The sequence below is a fragment of the Aricia agestis genome, chromosome Z (genome assembly GCF_905147365.1).
Source record: "Aricia agestis chromosome Z, ilAriAges1.1, whole genome shotgun sequence".
Lineage (NCBI taxonomy): Eukaryota > Metazoa > Arthropoda > Insecta > Lepidoptera > Lycaenidae > Aricia > Aricia agestis.
Window position 1 is genome coordinate 27,807,883 of NC_056428.1, and position 18,691 is coordinate 27,826,573.

The 18,691-nt window shown below is 36.7% G+C and overlaps 1 protein-coding gene across 1 annotated transcript in view; it reads left to right on the plus strand.

Annotated features, from left to right (window-relative positions):
• The first annotated feature begins 6,784 nt into the window (after positions 1-6,784).
• Positions 6,785-18,691, plus strand: part of LOC121739393 (ATP-binding cassette sub-family F member 2) — a 29,001-nt gene continuing 17,094 nt past the window's right edge. Inside the window, exons 1-4 of the mRNA XM_042131842.1 lie at positions 6,785-6,895; positions 7,118-7,288; positions 8,557-8,763; positions 10,491-10,679. Of these exons, the coding sequence (XP_041987776.1) occupies positions 7,138-7,288; positions 8,557-8,763; positions 10,491-10,679 (547 nt within the window). The 5' untranslated portion in view covers positions 6,785-6,895; positions 7,118-7,137. The remainder of the gene's footprint in view (positions 6,896-7,117; positions 7,289-8,556; positions 8,764-10,490; positions 10,680-18,691) is intronic.

Consider the following 18,691-nt stretch of genomic DNA (forward strand, 5'->3'; position numbering starts at 1 on the left):
TCGACTATAGACTGCGCGAAATAGTCTGCTTTTCACATGCGTGTGTAACGACCACGCTCAGAGACATTTAGGGTCAATTTATGATAGCGCAGAGTCGAAGTGCAGCGAAGCGCGTCGAAGCGTCAAATTCGCAACAAGTCGAACGAATGCGCGCGGATTCGCCAGAGTGCCTACCACTGATGACGCGTAGATTCGCTTGGATGCGCGAGAATGCGCGCGCACCAAAAAGCGGTGGTCAAGCGAATTCGCGAAAGTGCGCGAGGATGGGCGAACTTTCGCGTAAATTCTGAGAAGTAATATGTGCGTTAACGCTTCGGAGTTAAGGTTGAATTTTTTATGTTCAGTGTTAATAATTCGCTTCGATGCGCTTCGACTCTGCGCCAGTATAAATTGACCCATTTCAAATTTTTATTTTTAAATTATAGCCACCTATCAGACAGAGATCGATATCGACGTCACGCGGTCAAACGTTCAAGCGGTCAGTTTTGCGTTCTTTGTGTTGCCGCTCCCGCCCCGCTGCCCGCTGGTTACGAGACTTCAGCCTTAATTATGAATAAACTTCAATTTAATGGAGAATTTGACGGATAGTGTTTGGGCTTATGTCAAAATCTTCATTTAATCACGGTTAATTGTCTCTGTGTGCGAGAGATTGAGTGTGCGGTGTGACGTAGACAATTCTGTCGTCGAACTGCACAGGCCCTTATTTGTAAGTGCATTAAATGCAATAATATGTAAATTCGCGTTAAAGAGCCTACTACTACGCGTATAGGCGATTACTCGTAATACTTAATTGAAAATAATACGATTAAGATTATTAATTTCTTAGTAAAAAGCTTACTATTTATTCTGAATTGTTTTGTTAAAATTTTCGATACCTACATCATTTACTTATTGTCTGTTGACTTAATCCTATTAAAATTGTGCCCAAAATATTGTATTTTATTTCTACGTCTGTTTTAGGCTTAGAACCCTACAATGTGTCCCGACACCAGTGACCGATCCTTTATGAGCCTGTCCACACGGCGCGTGCGTCGACGCAGCGCTGCCGTTGCGTTATTGTACCATCGAGGAAGTTGATTCCTATGCAATTGACAGACCAACGTTATTTGGTCGAATATGTCAATTCAATGGTAGATTCAATGTTAATTGTGATCTGTCAGCTGAGTTTGACGTAACGCAACCAAACTACTTAGGTCCCCGATTTGCATAGGAATCAACTTCTCTGATAGTACATACAAATAACCAAGGTGTTCACAAGACGCACTGCGTCGTCGCAACGCACACATGACGGACAGCAACCCCCGAAACGAAGCGGGACGTGGTGTTGACGCGGTTAAGACTGCTTCGTATTTCGTAATAACGCAGCGCCCGTGTGGCCGGCTCATAAAGTTAATATACCTAGCGCCAAGGGCGTCGCCAGGGGGGGGGGGGCAGGGAGGGGCGGCTACCCCCTCCCTCAGAGATTCTAAAAAAGTTGCCACGCAATATAATGCAAACAACGACTACTATAATATTAAAATCTGGTAATAGACGTAAGGCTCGTAGTAAAAGTGAAAAGCTTCATGTGCTGTCGGCTTTACCCTCAATTCATACCTACTTTTCTCATTCATAGAGAATGAGAAAAGTATGAATTGTAGTAGGTAAAGTCAACTTGTCCCCTTCTGCGCCATCTCCTGGCGACGCCCTTGCCTAGCGCAGGGTTTCTCAAAGTGGGGTACCCGAACTCCTAGGGGTTCGCCATTCGACGGCAGGTGGTTCGCGACAAGATTTACGTAATAGTGGCAACAGGAGTCATTGTTATATAATAATTATGTGCGTTAATGAAACTCTTTAAGCTGATTTAAAAAGGATGTGATAGATATTTGGGCAGCTAGACAGGCAGAGTATTTCGAACTCTCACGCAAAGCGGTGAATTCCCCTTCTTAAAAGGGAAGGGGGGAGGGGGGGTTTCAATATAAGTAAGGGGTTCGTGGAGCCTAAAGTTTGAGAAACCCTGACCTAGCGGAATAGAGAAACAGGCCAGAACAAGCGAGATGTCACTATTAGTAACACTGTGTGGTAAAAAGAGACGTACAGTGATACATGACAGCAGAACTCTTTTTTTGACGTCCAATCGGCACTTATCGGCACCTTGACCATAGAAAGATGCTTGTGTAAGTATATATTATATACGTACACATATTTTACACACAGATGTAAATCAATTTCGATTTCGTTTGACAGCTCGAGATTGTTGCTTTATTCCGCTAGTAGTACAGTTAATGAAGGCAAAAATCAGGCACAACCTCCCTCGATTTGGATAAAATTTTGGAATTGAGTATGTTTTATCCTCTACTTCAAAAGTGACATACGCTCGTATTGCGCTTTGTGCATTTTAGGGGTGAAATTCACCCATTTTTAAAAAATGAGGAAAAATGCAGATCTTACCATTCTGGCTTTAGTACCTAATTGTGTTTAATTATATAAAATAAACGTTTTTTCAATATTTTTATGCCCAATTTATGATTCTAATCAATTTTTTACCCTTTTAACAATCACGCCTTAGGGGGGTATTACATTATCATTTATATTGGATCATTTCTATGATCATATTATATAGGATCCAATATAAGTATATGATCATTTGATCATATTTGCTTATTACATTATCATATTTCATTGATCCTATTTTACGTCATAGGTATGTGGTTTCAATAGCCAATGGAGAGCGCTACCGCTGACATGTATTGACGTCAGGGTTACTAGATCTCAGAGAATTCGATGTGTCAAAAGACATCGTCATTTTTAATATGGCTTGTTTTTTGTTATTTCAGCAAGATTATCCAAGTATATAAGGCAGACGCTTTAAGGAAACATGGAACATTTGTACAACAAAATAAAGGATTGATAACTTCTTCCATGTCTTCAGTAACTCTTAGAAAATAAAACTATTATGATTATTCATTGACAAATCAATTAAAAAATATATCATTGGTATTTTTGTAAACTTAGTCATAACAACTAATAGATGACATCACAGAAAACGAACATCACTAATAGTAGACACCAATATGAACTAATAGTTGACATAGAACATTACATTACATTTAACATTTTTCCTATTATTAGGTCTTTATTTGCCGTTTTTTCAAAAGATTTCACTGCGATTATTTACTCGCATATGCGCGCACTGTCATACTCATTCATACGTTGTATTTATGCGATAAAATAATCGCGCTGCATAAAGTCGTGGTGCGCGCTAGGCCTAATGTGGTACGGAACCCTTCTTCGTGAGTCTAACTTGCACTTGGCCGATTTTTTTTTATTTTTGGATTGTCTATTGTTTTCCCACTGATCTGAAATTAATAGCAGGTTATCCTCTTTCTATCGAATCTCACTAACCCAGTGGGGATTTTGAGAGTAAAGGAAGAGAAAAATTTTAACTTAAAATTATTCCTGCCTATCACCGAAACCGGTGTGGAGGTATTTTAATTGTTATAATTTAGAAAATATACTAAAACTAGATGACGCCCGCAACACCGTTGCGCCCAAACTCGTTTATCTCGGCGGGAAGCCGAGAACATTTTTCGGGACAAAAAATATCCTATGTCCTTTCCCGGGACTCAAAGCATCTCCATGCCAAATTTCAGCAAAATCGGTTCAGCGGTTTGGGCGAGAAGAGGTAACAGACAGATAGACATACACACTTTCGCATTTATGTAAGAAGTAACTAGAGAGACAAAGCAAAAAACAACATAGAAATATATGGAAATGTATAAAATATAGGTAGGTACTTACATAATATATTTTTGTGTTAATTTTATGCTAAGGGAAACTATACTGATATTTTTAAGAAACAACCAATATGAAGTCAAATATGCCAACCTGCAGATAATTTCAGATCGGTGGGGAACACTGATCAGTGATCTCCATTAAATGATGAAAAACTCAAAGCAGATATGTTACTACCGCGCGCGTTGTGAAGATTCAAATACGGCCCAATTGGGCCGTCTGTTGTTTAGTCTGCATCGAGCGCAGTCACGAACGTGCCGCGTCTTGTCTTACCTAAATAAATGGAAAATGCCGTCGTGTGTGTTTCGAAAATGTACCAATTATGACTCGAAAGTAAACAAAACACATGGAATCTCTTACTGCATGTCTTGATTGCAATAAATACCTCGATTATTTACATTTTCAATTATTTTTTCGAACAATCTGGAAAAAATCGAATTTTCGTCATAGCTCAGGCGAAGAAAGAGAAAGACATAAGATTCGACGTTTAAAAATAGAATTGTCTCTTTTACGTATATGGTTTTTCGTACCTTTTGTTTGACTCATCTGTCAAATTTGTCAATGTCTGCAATTTTGAATTTGAAAATTGTTCGGAAGAGATTTAAGCCGGAAAATAGTATGGATGTAACATATCTGCTTAAGTACAATATCATTGTTCGAGTCATAATTGGTACATTTTCGATACACGCACGACGTCATTTTCAATTTATTTAGGTAAGACAAGACGCGGCACATTCGTGACTGCGCTTGATGCAGACTAAACAACAGACGGCCCAATTGGGCCGTATTTGAAGCTTCCCAACGCGCGCGGTAGTAACATATCTGGTTTGAGTATTTCATCATTGTTAAACCTTATGTTTACGTAAACAATGAACTGTCAAAGAAATCTATCATATAACGCGCCTAACAATGATTGATACTTTGACTTAGGTGCATTGCGTTTTTAGATGTACCTATGTCTAAAAACGCAAAGCACCTAAGTCAAAGTATCAATAATTGTTAGGCGCGTTATATGATAGATTTCTTTGAAGAATAGAATTTTATATACCTATATAAAATTCTCTTGTCACAGTGTATGTCCTTAACTCCTTTAACACTTTGATGCAGCGTAATATAATATTATAATTATTACGATTTATGTTTACAGGTAGCAGAAAAAGCGTTTAACGAAATAACCGAAATGACTGGGAGAATTTATGCTATCATTTTGAAACACTGAAAATAAATACAAGGAGTGGGAATTAACCCTTTATTAGGATATCCTAAATTCAATATTGAAGAGCTGATTATTGAAGATGAAAGTGCCTCTTCACTGTAACACCACTGCTGTAACTACATGGACCTAGAAAGTGGCGATGATTCTGTTTCCGGCTGCATTGTAGAATATTATTTGGATGATCATATTTTATTAAAATAACAAAACCCTGTTTTTTACTTATTTATTTTTTGTATTTCCTAAATAAGTAGTTCCATAATAAAAAAGGAGTGAGCTTCTATCAGCTCTCACTGGTCATCAAAGTATTTCTGCAGCTTTCAGGGAGAGGGTACTTAAATAACAGGCGTTATAAATTCATAATAATATGTAGCACTAGTGATTAGATGTCCCGGTGAACTTCGTGTCACTTATAAACCTTCCCTGGACTTCCAGAAATATTTAAAGACTAAAATTAGCCACATCAGTTCAACCGTTTAATCGAGTTATTGCATTTTTTATATAAGTCCGTCAAGAAAGTGAAGAAATTAAAAAGTGGCAACATCGTAGTGTCATTTCTTTTTAGGGTTCCGTACCTAAAGGGTAAAAACGGGACCCTATTACTGAGACTTCGATTTCTGTCCGTCTGTCTCCAGGCTGTAACTCAAGAACGGTAATAGCTAGAGAGTTGAAATTTTCACAGACTATGTCTTTCTGTTGCCACTATAATAACAAATACTAAAAACAAAATAAATTAAATAATTAAGGGGGGCTTCGATACAACAAACATAATTTTTCAATCATTTTTTGCTCGGTAACAATGATGACAACTTGAAATTTTCACAAAGGCCATAATTATAATATGTGTTATTTAATAATATTTAAATAAAATAAAAATATAACGGTACAGAACCCTTCGTGCGCAAGTCTGACTCGCACTTGACCGATTATTTCTTAGATTGATTTGAAAGGGATGACAGTACGATGTTGCCACTTTTTAATTTCTTCACTTTCTTGACAGAGACAGACTATGACATATACAAAGATTATAATAGGTAGGTACTTTACATAGATTAGACTGTTTCTTGTAATGTCGTAAATTAAACACACAATATAAATTCATCATAATTATTTCAAATTTTAAATCATAATATTTACAACGTGTTTTTAAACTGTATTTAATATAAAGTATCAAAATCTTTTATAGTGACTGGATACAGTGTGGCCATAAGAGGCCACACCGGAAACAAGTGGCGACTCTATTAATGTCGTGACTTTTTTGACGGGCTATAACATATCTGTATAAGTAGAATATCATTGTCTCAAGCGTACTTGTATAAAGGAGGTCAGTGGTGGGGAACCAATAGAAAATCTAGAAGTGTATGAGAAGTGTCTAATGTCTATCATCACGCCCTCTGGTGCAGATTTCAAAAAGAAAACAACCTATTATTAACAAAGACAACTTCAAATATTATTAAATAAACTGTATATGAGATGATTTATGGACCTGGTAATATTATTTTTAGTAAATTATGGTTATTTCTATTTTCTAGCGCGTGAAGCTTTTCTCATCTTGGTTGCTAAAGTCTAACGGCCGGCCGTTCCCAATATTTGATCTATCTCTGGTTTTGCCCTACTAGAGATAGGAATAGCTCACATTAGACATTAGAGACATATATTTTATGTCAATTGTGAGCTATTCCTATCTCTAGAGGGCAAAACCAGAGATAGATCAAATATTGGGAACGGCCGTAAACTACTTTGTACTGGCAAAAATAGTAAATATCGGAAAGTCAAAAGAAGGTGAGAAAGACTTGTCATCTAAATGACAAATAGACCACTCAGGCGAGATTTTTTTTTAAACTTGTCTTTTTAACTTCAATGCAGCACGTGTAGACGCTGTCGACTTGCATATTATCTAAAAGTTATTAGGTACAGATGAATTTGTATACTGTATTTATGAAATAATGCGTTTTTTACGTATGTAGATAGTTGCTTTACTTAAAACATGAAACATGCGCGTATTGAGCTAGTAGTTACTTTGCAACATTGACAATGATGTGGTTTTAGAAGAAATTTTCCTTTCGGAGTGATTTCATAGCATTGAATATTTACATGACAAGTTCACGTGCTTAGATTACATTTTCATTACAGTTTAAGGTTATATCCAAACGATGCCTTCGGACGCGAAGAAACGAGCGCAACAAAAGAAAAAAGAGCAAGCGAGTAATAGGAACAAAAAACCCGTAGCGAGGGTAACTAATGCGGAAGAAAATGGATCGACCAACGGAACTATGAAAGAAGACCGTGAACTCACTGCAGAAGGTAATAAAACAAAAGGATCATCATGATCTAATTGTGTTTCACATTGAGTTCTAAACTCTTGAATAAATTATTACCTGAAATCAGTCACACTGAAATTGTTTCTTCATATATACTATGTCATATAACTGCCCTTTGGATAAAATTAAATTGCATAATTGTATGCGGCATGTACTAAAATTGGTAAATATTCACAGTAAAAATTATTTACTATTTTAACCCATCAAACCCCATAAGCTCACCGGTGAGCGAGACACAATAGAATTACAATAGATTTCTAAGAATCCACGATCAAAGGATTATTTTACATTTAATTTCACATTTTTTTTTGTAAACATTTTCTAGTGTACAAGTATTTTATTGAATTTATACTAGGATTTTAAACGAGATGTAATTTTCTAGAAATTTTAAGCAATATCCAACTAGGGAAATTACTTAGCTTTTCTAATCTTGCTCTATGCAAGACCTTGGAAGTAGAGCAAGATTTTGGTTTATAGCTTCTCAATTGCATCACTGCTGCTCTCGCAGGATTGCTTACATAACACAATTTTCTGGACTGTAAACATGATGATGATTAATTGATACATAAATTAAGCCTCAACTTGCTTGAAAGTTGCTGGGTCACCAAACAGCACCAAATAAACCAAAAAACTAATTTCAGTATATAGGTCATATATGTCCAACTTTACACTTATCAATCATATAAAAATGAATTGCTAAATGTGTTGTTACTTGGCAAGGGCTAATCTCAAAAACCAGTCAACCGCTAATTCTTTATTTAGAATATTCTTTCATTACCTACATTATGTTGTAATTTTTTTTCTAATGTTGCCATCTATAAAAAAATTGTTTCTAGTAAGATATAAATGGATGTATTGCAATAGTCTTAATAGGGATGGGGCCACATATTTGAAGTATTTTGATCTATTGTACCTCGTTTTAGTGGCCCCAGTGTTTATTATGATAGCTAGTTCAGAGACTTCGAGGGCATAATACGACTGAAATATGCACTATCAATGAAAAATTTCCAAATATGCACTAAAAAGTGTCATTACATGCATTTGCATAATATTATGCAAATGGATATAATCTGACGTGTAATCAAAATATTATGTCCAATAGATTTTCCACCATAGCACCTTGACTGCTAATATAATTTTCAGTATTGACATACAATATTTTCATTTTAGTAAAATCATGGATATTTCATTTTAATCCTGTTAATATAAGGATACATTTTTGAACCTTTGAATAATGTCTAAATATTTTAGAGGCATTATGCTTGAAACTGGAAGAAGAGGCCAAGATGAATTCCGAAGCTAGATCCTGCACTGGGTCCTTAGCTGTGCACCCTCGCTCAAGGGATGTCAAGATAGCAAATTTCTCCATCACATTCTATGGTAGCGAACTACTTCAAGATACTCTGCTAGAACTCAACTGCGGCAGAAGATATGGATTAGTTGGTTTAAATGGATGTGGTATGTATTCTTCTTTTTTTTCAATGTATACAAAATTCTATTGATTCTGCTGTAAATGTAAACAAATTCATGTTGGCAAAATTAATGCACTATATTCTTAATTAAAATGGCATTTAAATTTAAAGTGTTATAGCAGATTATGTTACTTTTGGATGAAAATAAATAGAAACTTAAAATCATCACTAGCTTTTAAGCTTATAAATAAAAATTTTAATCTTATTCTTTGAATTGTATGTATAATGTAATGTAAAGAATGCTAAACTCTGCCTTGCGATAACAGTAATGCTTGTTAAATTAGAATTATGTACAGTTGATTAATTGCACTAATCAATTATTATTGGCAAATGGAATAAATGAATTAAAGTGTTTTTTTTTTCATATCAATATTATAAATGCAAAAATATGTCTGTCTGTATGTACTTCTTTGTGCTGAAATTGATTTTTATGAAAATAGAAATATAGCCATAATATAGTATCTATACGGATTGTGCGATTCCCATGCAACAAATGAAATTGCCGGCAATATCCCACATTTTGCTTATAGTGTGTTAAAAGCAACAAAAACAAAGTTTATATTACAAAACATATGTATAAAACTTGCCTAGCTTAGTTACCTAGTTATCTACTTCTATTTTGGCAAATTATTTTGTATTTGTTTTCATCTAGTTTATTATACAATATTGAATATAATATAATTACCACATTTAATGATAATGTAAACAAGGAAGTTATTAATTACTGAGAAGCCACTTACTGACTTCAGTCATAAGGCTTAGGACAAACCTACGCGACCACGCGACTGCGAAGCGTCAAGTTGCGTCAAGTTGTCAAATGTGTGTTTTGTATTGACGCTCCGGCTTCGCAGTCGCGTGGTCGCGTAGGTTTGAATAAAGCCTTATGACTGAAGTCAGTAAGTTTGCAAACACATTTCAAACAAATTTCTTAGGCTGGTTTTATTGTTAAGCGTTTCGGCAGCGCCGTTGGAGCGCGCGCGTTCTAAGATGTAACGAACATACGGGCGAACGGCGCTGCTCAAGCGCGCGACTTAGAAACGCAACTACTACCCCCATACATCTTCGAACGCGCGGCGCTCCAACGGCGCTGCCGAAACGCTTAACAATAAAACCAGCCATAGTAATGAATAAGTTTATAAATTAACCTTAGAGTCTCGAGGTAGTTGTAAATAAGTTATAAATATATATTTTGTAAATGTATAATTATTAATTATTATCAATAAATAGAAATTACTCATTGTTGGAATATAATACAGTGAAATGCCTCTTTGATTTTTTTTATCTGAGGATAGAAGTGTTAAAAAGACAAGCTGCACTGCAGGCTCTTTATTTGTTTTTATAGAAAATCCGTTGATAGGGCTGTGCGTGACATTGATTTGCATAAAATTTAGAAGAAACAGCAACATTTGTTATGACTTATGAGGCTATATCTCCATTCACCTTAAATAATAATTTATATTAATGTTAGGGCTAAGCGATTAGTTATTTGCAACAAATGCTTTAAGACAATTTATTTGTATTAAGATAATGCTATGCAAATTGTAATTTTCTTCAATTTATTTTCAACATCTAAAATAAAAGAACCTGTGTGTAGCCCTAACCAGCTGGATAAATTCTCTTTATGTGGGTAGCAAAATTATGAAATAAGGAAATTATTTATTTTTGGTGCGCCGTAGCCGAGTAAAAGTCTATAACATGGTGCTGTCTTCGCAGGCAAGTCGTCATTGCTGTCAGCGTTGGGTAGGCGCGAAGTGCCGATACCTGAGCACATTGATATATTCCATCTGTCCCGGGAGATGCCGGCCTCCGATAAAACTGCGCTGAAGTGCGTTATGGAGGTGGACCAGGAGAGGATCCAGCTGGAAAAACTCGCTGAGGAACTCGCTCAGTGTGAGGACGATGGTAAGAATTCACTTCCTTACACTTTCGCATTTATTAATTTATTACCACGTGGCCCACCGGGACTTTTCTGTGGCCCTCGTGAAGTTAAACCATTTAGAATTTCGACTACCGGCAAAACAGTGCAGAGGTGTCTTGAAAGTCGTGAAAATTGGGCGACGACGCCCAGATTAAAACTTGTTTGTATAAAAAAGGTTGAGTATCACTGCTCTAAAATTAAAATTTTTCACACCTGCTATGCCCGCGTTCCATTGTATGTTATATTTTCCATATATCGCGTTCCATATGCTCCTATTTTGAGCGCTTTGATAGTTTTGAACGTTAAATGGAACGCGGGAGGCATTTTGAGCGTTTTAATCGTTTTTAACACTAAATGGAACGTGGGGCATGGCGACTTTTTAAGAGGTACGATCAGGCAATGGCCCCAACATAATTATTATCAAATAGTAGTCGTGATGTCAAACAGACTATGGATCCCTTTTGGCGCCAAAATTTAAATTGACAATAATAATTTAAAACCGCATTTTTTGCAGTAAATTCCAGGGTTTTATTTTTTTAATATATTTACTTGTGGTCTATTCTACATGGAGTTCATAAAAATAAACAAAAACAAAAGTATCGCATCTAACTTTCTTTCCAACTTCCGGTGTTACTATAACAAAATTATTATTGAATATAAATGTTACTAACTCAGAAAATGTAGAAGACAGCCTAAGCTCTAAAGAAACAAAAAATAAATCAAAAATAGTAAAACACACAACATTAAATGCCTATACAATCAACTAATACGAATCTACGTAAAAATTTCACACTGCGTATAACAATTTGGCCACCCACTAGGGTCTACATCAGGGGTTCCCAACTTATTTTCTATCCCCTTGGTATTGTTAATTAGTGACGTGCTATAGAGTTCTCGTTCGGATCAACGTCATATTTCGAATTAAACACACTTATATTTTCTCATAACTGCCTTATCAAAAACCATATTTTTCGTTCTAGATGGCACTTTCGGTATTGTATTTGTACGAAAAGATATTTTTGCGTTTTAATTTATCCATACTTGTTAACTTTGGGTCAACTCAATTCAGACCGCAACGCTACGCGTAGATGCATTTCTAAATTTGTATTGAATTGACAGATTTCAATTGAAATCCAATACAAATTTAGAAATGCATCTACGCGTTTCGTTGCGGTCTGAATTGAGTTGACCCAAAGTTAACAAATATGGATTTATTAATATTATGTTAACTTCTTAAAATGTTTGTCAACTTCGGCTTATTAATTCCATTCAGTGGCTTCGACATAACTCCTTGCACTTTATGTAAAAAGAGATTAAGCTGTGCTTCCTCTAATTCTCCGTTCTCTCTCTTGATTCTGATCAGTCCACCTACGTATATTTCTTGCATCGGTAAATGCTTCTGCTCATTCGAGAAGTGACAGTTTAATATTTTTGTTTCATTTCACGTCTGGAATAAATATTTCTTGCTTCATTTTTTCCTTTTCTGTAAGACCTAAATATTCAGGTTGTATAGCAATCTATCTATGCAGTCAGTATTTTGTCGTAAAGTAAACATAATTACCTACTTTACGGCAAGTCTTGGATTTTATCTCTTTCTTGAGGCGATGCCAATTGAAGAACTCCAGATACAATGCCGTCGATCGTCGTCGAATCAAGAGCCTTGGAGAGGCCGAAAGCAATGTAGCAACACGAACTGCAGCTTGAAAGTATAATTATTTTATTGATAGTTCTTGTTTGAGTAGGGTGGAGTATGTAGTTTGATATTTGTGAATGCTTGAAATTATTTAAAATTTCCAATTCGTTTAGGAGAGTTCTGTATCTGGTTAAGCCCACGAAAGTCTTCGTCGCCTATTGACAATTTTTACATGCATACGAGGCGCAAAGATTAAAAGAATGAGAAATGCACTTAACAAAGTGACCAATTATGAATTTTTATCTCCAAACAACATTCGCTCCATCAGCATGATCCAGCCGATGCGAAGCCTATCTTGTTTGACTTATTTATAAGGAACATTTTTTTTTATTTTCTTTATTGAACATCCTTTTCAATTAAATGTTCAACTATTTTTATAACGTTTTTGCTGTTGATGGTACAGCAAAAGCGTTGTATAAAAATACTAGATGTCCCGCGCGGCTTCGCCCGCGTAAATTAGGAATGTTAAGAGGATACCACAGCGGCTAGAGAAATGAAAAAAAAGTACGTGTAATATCTATAGCTGTCTCCCTTACCTCAAGCCTATACCGCAGAACGCGATAGAGACAACTGCAGAAAATCCAGAAAATCAACGATTCGTTGTCCCCTGATTCCTTCTCCAAAACTTAACCGATTTAAGTACTTTTTTCATTAAAGATTAAAAAAAGGCTTGAGCTGTGTTCCTATGTTTTGCTTTTTTTGTATAATCTATCCAAATCTGTTTTCTGGACGTTTGAACACAGTGGAAAATCTGGCCATTTTTTTGGGTTTTTGAACGTTCATATCTTATTTAATAATTAAATTATGAAAAAAAAGAAAACATAGGGACATTGTATTAGTGGCCTTAGATATTCAGGAAAAAAATTATAACTCTACTAGCATTATCCAGGGAGGAAACAGGGGACAGCGTTTGTATGGAAAAAATGGCGGTGTGGAATCCTCTTAAGGAAACCGTACGTTTTCCCATAAAAAATTGCTTATTTCCCTACTCCCTTCACTTGGTCTACTCTTAGATATTATCTGTGCCAAATATTGCCATAAAAATTGCTCCAGTAGTTCGTAATCCATCAAAAGAATCGAAAATTACAACTTTTTAATTACGAAAAATAAGCACTTTAGAAATTTATAATAAATCTAAACCACATCCTTTGCATTTAGGCGTATTTAAAAAATTCAATTAACTTATGTACACAGTACAACTAATTAAAAAATAAAAATCAAAATTACCCACCTCTAAATCTTATTTACTTCCATCTTGTCTACACTTAGCATAGTTCAAACGAGTTCAAACTGCAATCCGTTTTGCTCTAAGCAGAGTCTAGCGCGTTTTGCACATTGTATTTAAGACTTTAAAAGTTTGTTAAGCACAACTTTGTCACTTTTAACCTCGTCAGAGGCATGTTTTCGAAGCTGGCTAGGCGTGTGCAGGTGTTGCGAAGTGCGAACTGTCCATAATCCGATTCTTTGATTGTCTCGCGATTCAGATTCAGGGTACAGCTGTATTCGAGAATTATCAATCAGCTGTTACGAAGACGAGGAACGCTTTCTTGCTCGTACAGTCTCTGGGTTCCGCGTAAACTTTCGCCACTGGATATCTGTGCGGCGTGATGTACAGCTAGTACATCACGCCGCACAGATATCCAGACCGAGCTGGTAATATCGTAATTATTAACTTATGAAGTGACCATTGTGCATCGATTTTTTTTGGGATAAAATATGTTATTGTAAAAAAATTAACACCCTATTTTTTGGTTTAATGGACTCACCTAATGATACCTAAGCCCCAGAAAAAATTTGGCAGGTAGGTTTAATTGCATCCTGTATACACACCGGCACAATAATTAGCGGAACAGAAAAAAAGTGAGACTATGAGGTAATCTATACTAATATTATAAATGCGAAAGTATCTCTGTCTGTCTGTCTGTCTCGCTTTCACGCCAAAACTACTGAACCGATTGTAATGAAATTTTGTACACAGATAGTCTAAAGACTGAGAAAGTACATAGGCTACTTTTTAACTGGAAAAGGGGGTTGTAAGGAGGTGAAAATGCGTAAATTTGGTCAAATTAAATTAGTTCCAAAAACTCAAAATAGATGACACCAAGAGTCCCCTAGATCGCGCTATTGCTTGCTCATGCGTATTTCTATAAGAGGTGGTACCATGTTGAGTTAATATTTCGATTCTTTTGATTGTTATACATGTTATTAAGAGGATACCACAGCGGCTAGAGAAATGAAAAAAAAGTACGTGTAATATCTATAGCTGTCTCCCTTACCTCAAGCCTATACCGCAGAACGCGATAGAGACAACTGCAGAAAATCCAGAAAATCAACGATTCGTTGTCCCCTGATTCCTTCTCCAAAACTTAACCGATTTAAGTACTTTTTCATTAAAGATTAAAAAAAGGCTTGAGCTGTGTTCCTATGTTTTGCTTTTTTTGTATAATCCATCCAAATCTGTTTTCTGGACGTTTGAACACAGTGGAAAATCTGGCCATTTTTTTGGGTTTTTGAACGTTCATATCTTATTTAGTAATTAAATTATGAAAAAAAAGAAAACATAGGGACATTGTATTAGTGGCCGTAGATATTCAGGAAAAAAATTATAACTCTACTAGCATTATCCAGGGAGGAAACAGGGGACAACGTTTGTATGGAAAAAATGGCGGTGTGGAATCCTCTTAAATAACTCACGTACCAATATAGAAAACAGAAACAACAGTCAAATACTAAATAGTTTATGGCCTATGGGTATTGGCTATTGGGCAAAGCTAAAGTTGTGTAATGCATAATGCAGCTAAGTTGTGTAACGCTAAATAAGCTTTAAAAGGTATAAAAAAGTTTAATTAAAAAAAAATCATATTATAATAATAATAATAATAATAATAATAATAATCATTTATTGCAGGCAATAAACCCATATAAAATATATAAAATTAAATTAAATTAAAAGTTAAAATTAAATAGTACATAAACATTGTGAATTTTAAATAATAATACAAATAAAATAAAATGCTACAAAAATATCGTTTAAAAATAATTCTAAAAGTCATTTCTGGTTTCTGTCGCGATGTACCGATAACCAGTAGGCTGGAAACGAGTTCTCCGGACACCCGGCACACACACCGAGAATTTCGTTCCTAGACCATCGCACGCGGGCCCAGAATTCCGCAACTCGTGCCCTAACAACGGCGAAGTAATCGGGAACTCTGGCGTCGGCAAACATGCCCGAAGCACTGCAGTATCTAGGCAGTCTCATAAGAATGCGGTATGCGTTATTATACTGCACCCTGATGCTACTCCTTACAGATTTAGAGCAGTTGCTCCAAAGCTGACACGTATACAGGCATTGACAGTATGCCCTGAACAGTGTCAGCCTTGCCTCAGCGCTGCAACGTGCAAAACGGCGCGCGAGCATGTTACACCGAACGGCCATCGCCCGTCTCTCACGAACAATGTCTTCATTGTCAGACAGATTCTCGGTCAAAATGTGTCCCAGGTATCGGAAACGCTCAACTCGCTGCACTACTTCTCCATCTAAATAAATCGGCGGGACCTTCTCCGGACCCTTGTCAGCCCTAAACACCATCATCTGCGTCTTAGCAACATTGTATTTGAGGCCATGGCTTCTAGCATAGGTCTCACAAATGCCGAGAAGACGTCTTAAGCCTCTGATTGAGGGGCTCAGAAGCACCATATCGTCAGCATAGCTCAAATTATTAATGCAAGTCGTACCTATGTGGCAACCCACACGGGTGCCTCTGAGCTCCTCAATCAGACCATTGACGTACAGGCTAAACAGGTCCGGCGAGGTTAACCCTCCTTGGCGCACCCCACACTCTAATCTAAAATCATTAGAGGTTGCGTCGCCCCATTTTACGAAATTCGTTTGATTTTCGTACCAGTACCTCAACAGATTCACTGTTTGGTCGGGTATACTACATTGTAGGAGCTTTTGCCAAAGTAAATTGTAATTTACCAGGTCAAAAGCACGGCTAAGATCTAAAAAGCATGCGTATACGGATGTTTTTCTTTTTGTGTAATACTGAACCGTTGATTTGAGCGCAAATATAGCTGAATCTGTTGAGAGACCGGGACGAAAGCCAAACTGTGCATCATCAATCCTAATATTATTTCTTATGCTAGGGTAGATTAATGTTTCAAAAATTTTTCCTATAATGGTTCCTAAAGAGATCGGTCTATAGTTTTTGGGATTCGAGAGATCGCCAGTTCTATTTTTGGGTACGGGAACCACCATTGTTCTCATTAGGTTTTTCGGCAAGTAGCCTATGTTGGCGCAGATTGTAAAGAGATCTGCCAACATAGGCATCACAGATTCCTTCGCGTGTGAAATATGCTCTAAACTAAGTCCATCGAAACCAGGCGCTTTGCCTTTCTTCATTTTAAGAATAACTTCTGATATCTCTTTAAGAGAGAAGCCACTACAAGCAAAGTTATTCCTATCGACACTAACTTTAGTGGTATCGGTATTATTAGACACGGGCAAGGGACTTACTTTGAAATGGTGTGCAAATAATTCGGCTATCTGACTTTGGTCCTGAACATCATTGACACAGACCGGAAGACCCTGCTCAAAGTTAAGACGTTTTGTCGCTTTCCAAAATTTGGAAAAGTTTCCGTCCGACCGGTGTGTGGCAATGATGTCCATCTTTATTTTCTCTTCATTTCGTTGACACCATTTTAGCTTATTCTTAAAATTTCTCCGACTACTCACCATATTATTGTACAAAGTACCAGATTTTGGCTTCCCATTCCACATCCAACAGTTAAAATCAAATCTGGCCTTTTTGTGAAATTCACGGACATGGTGGTTCCACCCTACAACTTTTTTACTCCTAGCCGGTACATCGCGACTTGAAACACTTTGTATTGCAGCATCTTGTAAACTTTTAACTATATAATCATAAAATTTATCTATTTCTAAAACATGTTCCTTACAAATATAAAATTTTAAAATATCACATTCAGTGCAATTTACAATACAATGACTAGAATTCAAACTAATTTTACTTAAATTATCACAGCATAACTTCTTGTACAGACTAATTTCGTCAATGGATCTGTTACCCCAATACACTCTAGAAAGAGGGTTATTTACTTTTGTATGACTGAGTTTCTTTTGTATGTTATGTAGCTTACACTTAATCAATAGGGGAAAATGGTCCGACCAGTATACTCCGTAGTCGATAACAGCTGATGTCACCGACGTCTGGGCGGCCGCCGTCACGATGCAGTGATCCAACCAACGCCTCGCCCCACTACCATCGTTGATGTGCGTAAAAGAGTTTGAGGGCAGCAGCTTAACGTCGATGGACTTAAGAGAATGATCCGAGCAGAAAGCGCATAGCTCTTGTCCAAATCTGGAGTCGCAGTGGGCGTTAAAGTCGCCTAGCACAAAAACTGCCTCGATGTCGTGATCACTAATGATCGCTTCGATGTCACCCAGACAGCTTATAAAGTCCGCTAGGCTTTCATCAGTCCCTTCATCATACGGTAAATAGGCACTCATGATAAGCAAGTTACGGCCCTCCAACTTAATAATTATAGCTGCCAGTCTATCACTGGCACAGTCAATGATAGATACGTTGGGGAACAGAGTTTTACGCCACATGAGCGCGACGCCTCCATACGGTCGGCCTGTCAAAATACCTTGCGACGTATCTACCGCAGATTTTGCATAACTGCCAAAGTTTATATTCAGCTCACTTATAAACCCCAAATCATGCGGAAGGAGCCACGTCTCTTGTAGAGCTAAAATGTCAACATGCTCCGTTAGCGCGCGTATTTGTTCCGCCGAACGCTTAACTGATCGGCAATTAAAAGTGCCTAATGTGACTAGTATATCTGCACACTACACGGCTGTTTTGTGCACACTACACGGCTGTTTTGGGTATTTTGATTTAAGGGGTACCAGGGTTTTAAAAAGCTTTTGACACCAATTTTATTGACACCGCGCGCTATAAACTGAAGTCCACGCGGACGAAGTCGCGGGCAACAGCTAGTAACGCATATATTTGACGAAAATGTAATTAGACACAAAATAACAAATTGATTAACATCTTTTAACGACGACTTTAATTAGTCTTCGTTATTTTTTATTGAAAAGTAAAGAAATTTGAAATAAGTGAAATTTTATAGATGATTATGAACCATCACAAAAAATAAAAAAAGTAAGCATTAAATGATTTAACAATAAAATTAAAGCAAAATTAATAACGAGTGTTTCCCCCTCTTGCTCTGATTACGGTTTCCATTCGTCTGGGCATGCTACAGATTATGTTA